Raw genomic sequence first — 12361 nt, forward strand, 5'->3', positions numbered from 1 at the left:
CAAAGTTGGACGACAATTGGCACGACCGATTCTACTGCAATTCCGGTTCCAGCTGAGAAAGCACATGAGACGACGACTTTGTTTTGGGACGATTACGCCGTCGGTGCTCGTTCATCACTTCCAACCACGACGACGACATCACCATCATCCGCGACTGTCTGTCTTACCCCACGCTCGGAGCTCGCTCGGTTCGACCTTTGCAACCTTGGAGTCTGGGCTAGCTTTGGCGCTCGCCGTCGACCTTGGAATTCATTTGGCGACCCTCTCCCCCTCCTGACCCAAATTCCAGCCGCAGCCGCAGCCGCAGCCGCAGCCGTACTGTCGCCACAACCTCCGCCGACTTCATCAGCCCGCTTTCTCGCCCTTCGACCGGCTTTACTACCACCTCGCTATTCTTGCCGTTTGCGCACTCTCCCTCTCTCGTGAACCCTAACACGTCTCAGGGATCGGCACTCGTCCCCTAGCCAACTTACCGCCATCTCGGCCTGCGCATATCTTCTGCATAGAGCCACACCCCTCTGCTCCCTCGGGCTGCTCATTGGCGCCACTACGCCACTTTCTCTCTCGCTGGCTCTCCTTCGTCCGAACGAGCCGCATCCAGCATCCATGGAACCCGCTGTTCGCGCTTTTTCCCGTCCACCCAGCCGCAGCTCTCTCAGCTCGAGTCTCTGCTAAGGCTTGAAAGAACGCTTTTGCTTTCTTTGCGTACTTCACTCAACATCTTTGCGCCATGGCGTCGACCTCTGCTGCCGCTCGTGGCAGCCATCTTCCTCAGTCCGATTCGCGCGTCTCCCAGCCACGCTTAGCATATCGTTCCTCGCTGGATGACCAAGCGCCCAGCACCGGCGACGACTCGGACGAACCGCCTTCCTTCTTCGTTCGTGCGCTCTACGACTTTGAATCCAACGATGCAAGCTCGCTCTCCTTCAGCAAAGGCGCTCTCATCGAGGTGCTCACCCAGCTCGAGTCTGGCTGGTGGGACGGTCTGCTCGATAACCACGTCCGTGGCTGGTTCCCCTCCAACTATGTAGAGCCCATCTCGGATCAGGAAGCAGAGGTCGAGCTCATAGCACGCGCCCAAATGCATGCGCAGTACAGCCTCGGCCTCTCGTCGCAATCTTCCATCGAATCCGACTCCTTTTCCCGCCTCGGCTTTGGCGCTGGCTTCGACGGCCTTCAAGCGCTCATCAAGGGCGACGAGATAGGCAACAGTGACGCCTTCAGCCAGCTTGCTGAAGCTGCCATGCTCGATCCGAGGAGGCGTATATTCGACCCAGCTAGCCCCAATACCACACAAGCGTCCGTCAACCATCAGTCCAATGCGTCACCGTACCGACGCGTTCCATCGTCTTCTTCGGCAGACACGCGCTCGGCAACTCTTGATTCTGGCGTGCCGGCTTACCCTCGTACCGCAGACGCGCGTGTCCAGTCAACAAGTACTATCTCGGCCTCGGAACAACTTCTCGCCTTGGAACGCGAACGCGCCAGAGCTGCTTCCGTCTCAGACCCTGTTCAGTCCCATTCCACAGCATCGGCGTCTTTGGCTGCAGCTGCGGCTGCGGCAGCTGCTAGACCGAGAGCCGCTACGGGCACACAAGCTTCGTCGAGCAGATTGCAACCGCAACCCATGATCCGCACTTCCTCGTCTGGCCAAACCAGCTCGGCCGACTCGCGCAAAGACTACTACGATGCCAACCACCTTGGTCCAGACAACAGCAGGCCCACCTCGCTAAGCACCAGTGGAGAATCGCGACCCTCTTCCGCCAACAGCAGCAACACGGCCATCTTCCACAACGGCACCACCCCCGTCCGCGCACCGAGCGCCAACACGGCCGATCGCATGCCTAATCCGACCAGCGTACCCAGGCCTTGGAAGTTGAGGCTGAGCGACGATGAAAAGTACTTCTTCTATGTCCACCGCCTCACACACGAGATCCGATGGAATTACGCCGATGCAAAGACCAAGCTCACCATTCTCTCGAATGTCACGCCTCGCAGTCGCTCGCCCAAGCATTCGACGGTTGCGGCGAATGCGAACCTCGAGCACAGTAGAGGCGCGCCCAACCTCGGAGCAGGACTCAACGTCACCCAGGGTATTTCGGCGCTCCATCTCGATTCGGACGATTCGGATCTCGACGGCGATATGAATTCTGCTTTGCCAGGCAAGCCTCCTAAGGTGTTCCCCTCCGACAATGCCAATCGAGGTGGCAGCACATCCTCGAGTCTTGCTGCGTTCGCCCACCATCCTGTGCTTTCGCCGCCAAAGATCTCGCCACCGACACTGCTGCATGAGGAAACGGCGGCTTATGAACTGCAAAAATCGCTGGCACCAGCGTCAATGCCACCTGTCAGTCTGCTGGTCCGGCGCGCCAACGAGGTGATTCGACAATTGGCCACGATTGCCACGGAACAAATCGGTACCAATGGTCTGGCAGAATCGGATGCTTCGCCCTGCAGCCCTGCAGAGGATGGTGTCTATCTGCCGAGGTTGGCTCACGCTACCGCTGACGTGGTGGCAGCCATTCGCGAGGTGCTCTATGCCACTGGCTCGCTTTCGCTCTCCACCAACGACCTCGCGTCCATTTCCAAACTCGTTGCTAGCAAAGCATCTCAAACCGATGACGCCAAATCTTTGCCAGAAAGCGCATCTGCCTCGGATAGCGTCAACCTCGATGTCTATTCCAGTGTGCTCCACTCGCTCTACACTTTGACACACGGTGCCGACGCTGCCACTCTGAACTTGTTTGGCGTTAACCCGAAGGATTCGGCCGCACCGACCCCAGCAGCTCTGCAACCCATCGGACGCAAACTCAACGCAGTCGTCTCCAAGCTCGTCCTCTCGTCGCGTCAAGTCATCGATCACACCGTTACGCTTGCCTCGTCGCCTACCTCGGGCATGGAAAGCACCATGACGGATCTCGACGCGGATGTCTTCTCCAAGCTCTACAAGTGCAGGCATCGACTGCGCGAAGATGCTCTCGAGCTCATGCGTACGCTGCAGAGCCTCAGCTCTGAAGCGGAAAAGTCGAGAAGCACTGCGCTCGGAGCACCGCACAGTCGAGGATGGTTGCGCAGAGTGGAGGGCAGTTTCGAGAGCGATATGGGTCTCAACGGCGTTGGTCCCACGTCGTTTGGCAGCGGGATGGCCGCTGGTTGGCTCGGAAACGGGTTTGTGCTGCCGTCCAAGTACGAGACTGCGTTGATCAAGGCAGAGAGCAAGGGTGTGCGCAGCAATCCGTTTGACCAGCGCAGGGAAACAGAGTCGGCGGTGGTGCGCGGTTTATTGACCCTGCGACGCATTCCCGAGAAGCGGTTGGATCAGCAGATGATCCGTCAGTTGCAGCAAGCTCTTGCCCAGCTCGAATCTGCGAGGGAAACGGCAATCGACGCAGCACAGAAATCGAGCACGAGCAGCAGCAGCAGCAACATTGCTAAATCTGTAACGTCCATCCTTTCTCGGTTCGGGGTTCTGGAAGGCTTGATCGAGAGCATCGATCTCGCGGTCGGTCTCGACGTCGATGGTCCCAACGCCAAAGAAGCCAGATCATCACCAATCAACGAACGCAACACTGCCAATGCAAACAAGGCGCGGGACCTGTTGCGACGCTTTGTCGTGCTCAAGCAAGTCGCCTACGACGCATCGTGCTTGCTCCTCCTCGCTGTTCAGGAGCACAGCAGCCATGCATCTGCATCCACGACCGCTGGCAGCATCGCCAGCGTGCTGCAAAAGCATGGTCTCAAGCTGGCCAAGTTATCTTCTGCAGTCGTCAAGACACTCGAAGAACTCGCCCAAGTGGGCGAAGAGCAGCTGAAGGATGCATCGCCTTTCCTCGGCGCGCGTGCCTCGGTGTATGGCTCGGATGACGGCGTTAGCCTGCCTTCGACGCGTGTGTTTTCGCGCAAGGGCAATCACACCAGCAACGGTCTGCACGAAGAAGTAGAGGAGATGGCACGCTACGGCAGGGGTGATCACGACGAGCCGGATGGAGAGGCCGAGTTCATGTACCTGGGGCCGGTCATCGCCGTGCCCAATGGACCTCGGTCGAGGTCGGCTAGTCGCGCGACGACGGGCTCGACGACAAATTCGCCTGTGACCAGCTTGGCTCCAGGCCGGATGGGTTCGACGTCGTACGCTTCCAGCAGCTACCGACAGCGGTCGACTTCGGTCACGACGGGCGGCTCTGCGCGCTCGATGCAGTCGTACACGGACGGATCGAACCGCATCCTCAGTCGCCGGGGTACGCTGGTCGATGGAAACGCGCCAGGGAGCATCGACGAGGATGGCGAGTCGATCCGTACTGGCAGTGGGAAGCTGCGCCGGCTGTTGGGTGACGACACTCCTCTCACGCACACATTGACTCAGGACAGCGAACACAGCGTCGGAACCAACAGTACCGCGCTTTCAACGATGGGCCGACGCAAGGAGGACGAGGTGCCGTGGTTCCTCGAGCCAGACTATATGGGCGATGACATTGTGATTGCTCAGGACGGTTCGGTGAAAGGTGCTACCCTCGAGGCCCTGCTTGCGCGCCTGACGATGCACAACTCGTTTGACGCCTCGTTCAACAATACGTTCCTCATGACGTACCGTTCGTTCACGACGACGCAGACGCTGCTCGACCTGCTGGCGCAGCGGTTCCGGATCTTGCCGCCCGATGGGCTGAGCGACGAGGAGCTGGTGCTGTGGACCGAGAAAAAGCAGATGCCCATCCGTCTGCGTGTGTTCAACGTGCTCAAGATGTGGCTCGAGATGCATTTCTATGAGGGCGAGGACGACCCGTACCTGGATCAGGTGCGGCGATTTGCTGTCGAGGAGATGGGCGAGGCCGCGTCGATGAAGGCACCGTCGCAGCATTTGCAGCGCTTGGTGGAACGGCGGCAGGGCGAGGGCGAGCAGATGATCCGCAAGATGGTGTTCCCGAATTCGGCGCCGGCGCCGATCTTGCCCAAGAACCTCAAGAAGCTCAAGTTCCTCGAAATTGATCCGTTGGAGTTGGCGAGGCAGCTGACGCTGCTCGAGTCGCGACTGTACAACAAGGTCAAGCCGGCCGAGTGTCTGGGATTGAAGTGGACCAAGCCGGGCAACGATGTGCATGCCAAGGGGATTATGGATAGCATCAACACGCACAATCGGATTTCGGCGTGGGTGGCCGAGACCATCTTGCAGCAGGAGGATCTCAAGAAGCGCGCTGCGCTCATCAAGCACTTCATCAGCATTGCCGACCGGTGTCGGGCGCTCAACAACTTTTCGGGCATGTGGGCGATTGTGTCGGCGCTGTCGACGGCGCCGGTGCACAGGTTGCGGCGCACGTGGGATGCGGTTTCGCAGAAGCATGTATTGGTGTTCGAGTCGCTCGAGACACTCATGTCTGCGTCGCGCAATTGGGCCAACTACAGGGAGACAATTCGCAAGCTCAAGCCGCCGTGCGTGCCGTTTTTGGGCCGCTACTTGGGCGACTTGACGTTTATTGAGGACGGCAACAGAGACCGGCTGAAGGAGAACGAGTCGCTGATCAACTTTGGCAAGAGACAGAAGACGGCCGAGGTGATCCGGGAGATCACTATCCACCAGTCGACGCCGTACAACCTGGCGCCCGTTCCGGCGTTGGAGAAGTACATCGAGAAGAACCTGGTCGATGCGAGGTCCGCGGACGACCTGTACGAGCAGAGTCTGGCGCTCGAGCCGAGGGAGAGGGAGGACGAGAAGATTGCACGCTTGCTGCAGGAGAGCGGGTTTTTGTAGCGGATTCTGTGGCTCATTGGGAAACGAGGAGCAGGGAAGGGAGAGGAGGAAGGGGAGAAATGGAATGCGTTGCGATGATCGACATATGACCGACATGGTTTTGTGTGAGTGTGATGTAAGACTGCGGAATTTGGGGTGTTTGGTTGAGACGGTGAGCACAGACAGGAGGGAGAGCAGGAGTACGAAGAGTGACGCTCCCAACTGGTATTGTCGGCGATACAGATGCACGATTGGGATGACGACTGACCGCACGCGGCGGCTCACACTGCGAGGCGGCGGTACGTTGACTGCTGTCGTCAAGCTCGCTCAAGAGGGCTGGCTATCTGCTCCTGCGACTTCTCGCGCCGGCATTGATCGCGTCGGCCTCCTGGGTGGACGGAAAGGCAATGTTCCAGTATCCGTCGGGCGTCGGGGCGCGTGCAAACGTCGTGCGGTGCCGGCTGCATGCTTGGCGCGAGACGTCGCCCTCCCGCCACCCCCCTGCGCCGCCGCGAACGGCACCCCCGTGCTGCTGCTGCTGCTGCTGCTGCTGGTGGGGAGAGGTAGAGGTGGAAGTGGAGCCAGCGGCGGTGGCGGCGCAGTCGAGGTGTGTGTAGAAGAGCGTGCAGTCCGGACAGTCCGAGGCGTGTAGCGTGCGGCGCGTGAGGCGGTTGCGGATGGGCGTGGTGTCGATATAGGGGCTGGCGGCGGGCGCGGCGGCGGCGGCGGTGGTGGTGCGACTGGCGAGTGTTGTAGGGGGGTGCCGTTGTTCGTGATCCTGTGGTGCTTCGAGTACATCCCCAGTAGGATGGGCGTCTCGTTTAGAGGCGTGCGTTTGGGCTCCACGTGAGGTCGATGCGGCCGGGTTCGCAGCTGCCATGGTGGGTGCCAACCCAGTTTTTCTCGCAGCTCCGGCAGCACCAGCTCGATCGACAGCCTCAAACTTGTGCCGTTGAGAGGACGGAGGAGGACCAGACTCAGACGGTGCACTCGACGCATCGGCGGGATCACAAGCAGCCGGCGGTGCATCGACATCGGAGTCTGCCACCCCCTTCTGCATTCCACGGCCACCATTCGATCCACTCGCGGTAACTTTCGAGGCGGGATGAACGGGAAGAGTCAGCTCGCTCTGCTCTTCCTGCACCTGGTGCTCCGTTTGCGTTTCCCTAGCGCAGCCTTCCCAATGCTCCGCCAATACGCCCGCATCAACCCAAACGCGCTTTGTCTGCGCATCCAGCTTTCCCACGATCCTCGCCAACTCCCCATCACCGCTGCCGCCTTCCGTGTCGTGTCCGTCTCGTCGACGGTGCCGACTCCGCCGCCGTTCGCGCTTAGCCAGTGAATCCAGCCACCACGCTTTGAACGCCTTCCATGCGTCCCTCTCGCGTGCGTGCCGCGCCACTTGTGTGCGCAGGGATGTGAGTTCGGTTTGCAGTGCGGCGCTGCATTCACAGCACTGCGAGGGAGGTTGTGCGGCGGCAACGGCTGGTGGCTTGGCGGCGAGTGAAGAGCAAGGGTGTGAGGGCTGGGCCGGCTGCGCGGGAGCATGGAGCTCGGCGAGTGCAGATCGCGAGGACGATGCCTGCGGGCATGGTGGGAGTAGGTGCAGGAGAGCTTCGATGCGTGAGGTGGAGGCGTACAGCTCAGAGAGCGACTGTTCGAGGTGCGTTCGGATGAGGAACGTGTTTGTTTCCGGTGAGGCTAGGGGTTGGCCAGCGTCCCCACCAGCCCCACCACCACTACCAGGCTGTGTTGACGTGGTTGAATGAGTCGGGCACACGCTTATGGGTGCACCAGCTCCACCGTCGTGACCGCCAGCGCGCTTTCGCTTGAGATTGCCACTCATCCTGGCGTGAAACGGCTGCGTGAGTAGCTGTGCGTAGATAGACGTGGTGTGTGTAGAGGAGGCTAGAAAGGCCATTCTCGCAGTCACGAACAGAAAAGCAACACAAAACCTCCACACCAACACTACGCCCATCCCACAGCGCGGATTTTTTCAACCCGCGTAAACCAGCTTTCGCGCTTCGTCGTGAGGCCCCAGTTGCTCACCCTGAATCCTCCTCACTGCTACAAATGAAGCTGTCGCAACACGGTAGCATCACACACTCGTCTGCTCACAACTCAATCGCATAGCATTGCACCGCACCTAACGGTAACAACCTCCGACTGCATTCAGTGCCCGATTCTACTCAGCCCACCCCATTCCCTCGCCAATCTTCATCGCCAAGGCGCGCTTCATAAACTGCTCCCTCGCCAACATCCTCGTCTGCTTCAAAAACCGATCCAAATCGATGCGCTCCGCGTTCAACGCCCTGCCCAAGTGGTACAGCGTATCCTCGATCGCGTTGTCCTCCGCGACCAGATCCACCAGCTGATTCCCCACGATGCTTGTCGCCAGCACCATGTTGTCCGGATCCGGCTCCTCGCGTGCCTGCAGCCCACGGATCGACTCTGTGATATCCCTCACCGACGCCTCCAATCGATCACCCGTGGTCTGGCACACATCGCGTACAGCTTTGAGGCGCGACATTTCGTCCTCGATCGCGGGCAGGCCGCGGTCCAGGTCGGTGGAGAGCACCTCGAGGCGCGAGTTGGAGGCGGCAAGCGTCGAGGCGAGCGTACTGAGGCGTGTGTCGAGTTTCGTGTAGATGCGATCGTGGAGTGCGAGCAGCTCTGGGTTGATCGGACGCGGTGGAGGCGGCACGGCTGGGTCGCCTGCCTTCTGACGTGCACCTCCGGCAGCAGCAGCAGCAGCTGGCTGAGAAGAATGAGAAGCAGTACCGACGGGTTCGTCTTCGTCATCGAGCAAGTTAATGCCTTTGGGTTTGGGAGCAATTGCAGGCTGCGACGACGGCGGGTCGCGATACCCGTTGGCACCGTAAGACAGAGTGCCGTCGGCTGCATGTGGGTGCGGATGCGGTCCGGGTCCAGGTGGCGGGGGTGGTTGCGGTTGCGGTGCGCCACTCGTATGCTGAGGTTGATCATACACTGCCTGTCCGTTCTGAGGTGGTGCGAAAGACTGCCCTGGAGCTGGACTGCCGCTGTACATTGGATGCGGTCCCGGATGGTTGTCTGATGCTGGATAAGGGGAAGTGTGTGAGCGCTGCTGATGTTGATGCTGGGGGTGCAAATGATGCTGCTGCTGCTGATAGTGGGTATACTGCTGCGAGTCACGGCGCTGCGGTGGTCCTGCTCCCTGCTGCCACGGTGCTGCATGCGATGGAGATTGCGGTGCGGTCACGGGGGACTGCGCTGCATACTGTGCTTGGCCCAGGGCACCGTGTTGGGAAGGAGGATGACCGCCGAATCCGACCGGTGCAAAGTCTGCCCATGATGAGCGTCTGTACGCTTCCTCCGCACCAAAGCGTGGTACTCCGGTCTGTTGCGGCGATTGCGTCTCTCTCGACGGAAGCGGCGCAGGTGCTGGTGAGCCGTACTGCGCTGGATGAGACATTGAGGCTCGAGAGCCAGGGCCTGGACTGTAAGCAGCATATCCGGCATCCGGGCCCAGCGACGAAGAAGGTTTGGCAGGTCGATGTGGTGCGTGCTGGCTTTGAGCATCCTGCGAGCTGGAAGGCGTACCGGGTGCGGGTGGAGGTGGTTTCTGACGCTGGTCGTACGCGCTCGAGTTCTGAAAGGAAGGACCCCCTGCCATGTATGGGGACTGCGGGGATGCTGGGACGGGTGGCGGAGCGCCATGTCGTTGTGCGGCAAGCGCACTGGATGTGCTGCTCGAGCGTTGTGGGGTGGATGGCTGTGAGTGCTGCTGTTGGTGCTGTTGCTGTGATGGAGTGGCAGCCGTGGCGAAGACAGGGGTGGGTTTGGGCTTAGCATAAACAGGAGGCTCGCGACCAAACATGTGCTGGCAGTCGTGGATCAGATCCAGCAGATTGCACGCTTCCGGCTTACTGCGCCATCTTCGTAGATAGTCTCCGCCGATCTCTCCGCTCGGATCGACGTTGGGGCCTTTGCGGATGGCCATGTCTGGTGTGGGTGCTACGAAGGCCATGGGTGGTTCGCGAGGATAGTCTCGCGGGATCCAGTACGCCACTGGGATGTTGTACGTCGTATTGCGGAAATTGACCGGAATGGTTCCGTCCAAAGTAAGCAGCAGCTGTGTTCGACCATCGTTGAAAGTGAAGACCTCGGTCTTAGGTGACAGCGACGAGACTGCGATCAAGACTCGATCAACGTCGGCAAACACTCGGTCACGATCCGTGTAGGGACCGAGCACGGTACGCAACCATTTCTGCACCACAGAATGGTTCATCGCAGGCCACACGCACGATGAGTGCCGGAAGGTCTAGGCCAGAAAACGGAAGAGGAAGTTGGCCGAGTCGCTCGTGTTGATGGAGAAGGAAGGAGGACTGAAGATAAGTTACTAGCCCAACCGAGAAACACAGCACTGGCTGGCCCGTTCGCCTCTTCCATGTGTTTGTTGCAGTCACCACCGCGGGAAAGTCTTGGCGGATCGGGGCAGTCCGCTCATCACGCGGAGCGATTTTCCGATTCGGATTTTCGTTTTCTGGCTGAGGTGATCCGAAAATCACACTTTCTCCCTCAAGAAGAAGTAGCTGCACAGCGATAAAATCTCCACCTCTCTCGACTTTTTCAAAGAATACAGTAGCGAAACGAGGCATACATGCATCATTCTTCTTGATCACTTGCTTCTTTCAGCGACCGCATCGGCTCTTCCGAACCCAGCACGACTCTTGAGACTATGAAGGCGTCTTCTCGCTCGCTCTCGCACGCCAGCGGGATGGCCCGTTCGGCTGCTCCGCTTCGACAGGTCTCTGCACCGCTGCTGAGCTCGAATCGTAGAGCGTCCAACACTCCATCGCAGCAGCAGCAGCAGCACTTGATGGGTCAGCATCGCACCCTTTTTGGTTTCTCTCTTTTCGGCAAAAAGGACAAGAAGAACGACCCTTTTGCACTGCCACCTCGTGCCGCCAAGAAGCCGTTGCTGGCGCAGGACGACCTCTTCCACCCTTTCTCGAAATCACCCATCCCTTCGATCCGAGCGCGTGGCGAACGTATTCGATCGTTGGCACCATGTCCCGTCAGCATGTCCAAGTACAAGGTGCGCCGTCTGGTCAACTTTGAATGTCCCGACTGCGGCTGGCCAACGCACTACAGCGAAAAGGAGTGGGCCGAGGACGCGGATCATGGCAAGTATGTTGCCCGTCTGCGAGAAGCCAACGAGGACGAGCACGATCTTCGCAGCGGCCGGGAGATGTCCGAGTTCAAACTGCCAGGTCCGCAGGGCTTTGAAGAGACGATCAACATGTCCAACTGGGACGTCTTCTTCTACACGCGCAACTTCAACTCGATAGAATCCGATCGCAGCCGAAGACACGTCAGCAAGCTTCTCACATTCCCCACAACTATGGGAGCCGTCATTCACGAGAACAGCCCGTACACCAAAAAGTCGCGCAGGCTCACCCACGAAGGACTGCGCAGCATGATCGCATTACGACAGACGCTCCATCCCAAGGCAGGCGACAAGCCTTCGCTCGATAAGATGCGCATCTTTGTTGTCGGTGCTAGAGCTGAATCGACGCTGCCACCTGCCGTGTGGGATCAGCTGACGTATATGTTCCCCGGCGTGCCCTTCCATCTGTTCCTCATCGGCCCCGAAGCGCACATCCCATCGGACAAGCAGATCCAGATGAAGGAACGTGCCGGTCCCGGCTCGGGCAGCATCTCGATGCACAAGGGCCGCGTACGCAAGTCCAACTTCGGCGTCCCCTCGCGCACCGTCGTCGTTTCCGAGGGGCTCACCATCACTACCATCCAGTCCAAATACGAGGACGTCCATGCACAGCTCGAGCCGTTTGACGCCTACACGGATGTATTCTTTGCGTTCAGTCCCGGGTTCGGGTTCCCTTCGCAGGTCGCTGTTGAGGAGGCCGACAAGGCGAGGCAGGAGGACCGCGATCACGAAGCTCACTTTGCGCGTGCAAAGAGCACCTACCATGCGGCTGGTGCCGAGAGCGCAGAATCCACCGAGGCTTCGGCTCAGAAGGCTGCTGACGAGGCGGTGGAGTTGGCCAAGGCGCAGATCGCCGAGCAGCAGCAACACATTGATGCCTCTTCCGTTCCCGCTCCTAGCACTGCTGCATCGAGCAAACCGGCATACACTGTCGACGCCACCTCGTCACCCGAAGGCGGAGATATCCCGTCCGAGGAGCCTGCTCCCGTGCTGACCTCACCGGATGGACACACCTTCACCGCGCTCACCGCTGCGCCCGTTGTCCAGGCGCAACGCGAATGGGCACGTGCAATCGGCCAGATTCTCTCGACACGATGCGCGCTCGTTGCTACTGGCTTCTCGCCAGCTGATGTCGAGCGCGACGTGTTGGCGTTCGAGAGCGTCGATGGCGTGCGTGGCGAGTTCGACTGGCTCATCACTCCCGGCGAGAACGTCTTTGCTTCTCAACAGTGGGCTGTGGCTGATTTCGACCCGAGGGTCGCGGTCAAGGCGAACTGGGGGCTCTGGGCGGTTAGAGGAAAGAGGTACGATATCCAGGGACCTACGGGATACTGATGCGCCCGCCCGAACGGTGTCTTCTCCAGCACCAATGAATGGAATCCAATGCAATCCACATCTCATTTCTTCCGGTTCCGAAGAGTGTTGAG

General features: G+C 59.6%; 4 protein-coding genes across 4 annotated transcripts; 2 read left to right on the plus strand and 2 right to left on the minus strand.

The window, feature by feature from the left end:
• Positions 1-730: 730 nt before the first annotated feature.
• Positions 731-5743, plus strand: EX895_001846 (uncharacterized protein; the record flags this gene model as incomplete). The annotated part of the gene is made up of 1 exon (XM_029882445.1): positions 731-5743. The coding sequence occupies one exon, from the start codon at positions 731-733 to the stop codon at positions 5741-5743; it is 5013 nt and encodes a 1670-aa protein (XP_029741300.1).
• A 319-nt stretch (positions 5744-6062) lies between these two features.
• On the minus strand, positions 6063-7568 carry EX895_001847 (uncharacterized protein; the record flags this gene model as incomplete). The annotated part of the gene is made up of 1 exon (XM_029882446.1): positions 6063-7568. The coding sequence occupies one exon, from the start codon at positions 7566-7568 to the stop codon at positions 6063-6065; it is 1506 nt and encodes a 501-aa protein (XP_029741301.1).
• Positions 7569-7907: 339 nt separating this feature from the next.
• On the minus strand, positions 7908-9992 carry EX895_001848 (uncharacterized protein; the record flags this gene model as incomplete). Its single annotated transcript, XM_029882447.1, has 1 exon — positions 7908-9992. One exon carries the CDS (start codon positions 9990-9992, stop codon positions 7908-7910), a length of 2085 nt encoding a protein of 694 aa, XP_029741302.1.
• A 450-nt stretch (positions 9993-10442) lies between these two features.
• EX895_001849 (uncharacterized protein) lies at positions 10443-12269 on the plus strand (the record flags this gene model as incomplete). The annotated part of the gene is made up of 1 exon (XM_029882448.1): positions 10443-12269. The coding sequence occupies one exon, from the start codon at positions 10443-10445 to the stop codon at positions 12267-12269; it is 1827 nt and encodes a 608-aa protein (XP_029741303.1).
• Between the last annotated feature and the right edge of the window lie 92 nt (positions 12270-12361).

The sequence above is a fragment of the Sporisorium graminicola genome, chromosome SGRAM_12 (genome assembly GCF_005498985.1).
Source record: "Sporisorium graminicola strain CBS 10092 chromosome SGRAM_12, whole genome shotgun sequence".
Lineage (NCBI taxonomy): Eukaryota > Fungi > Basidiomycota > Ustilaginomycetes > Ustilaginales > Ustilaginaceae > Sporisorium > Sporisorium graminicola.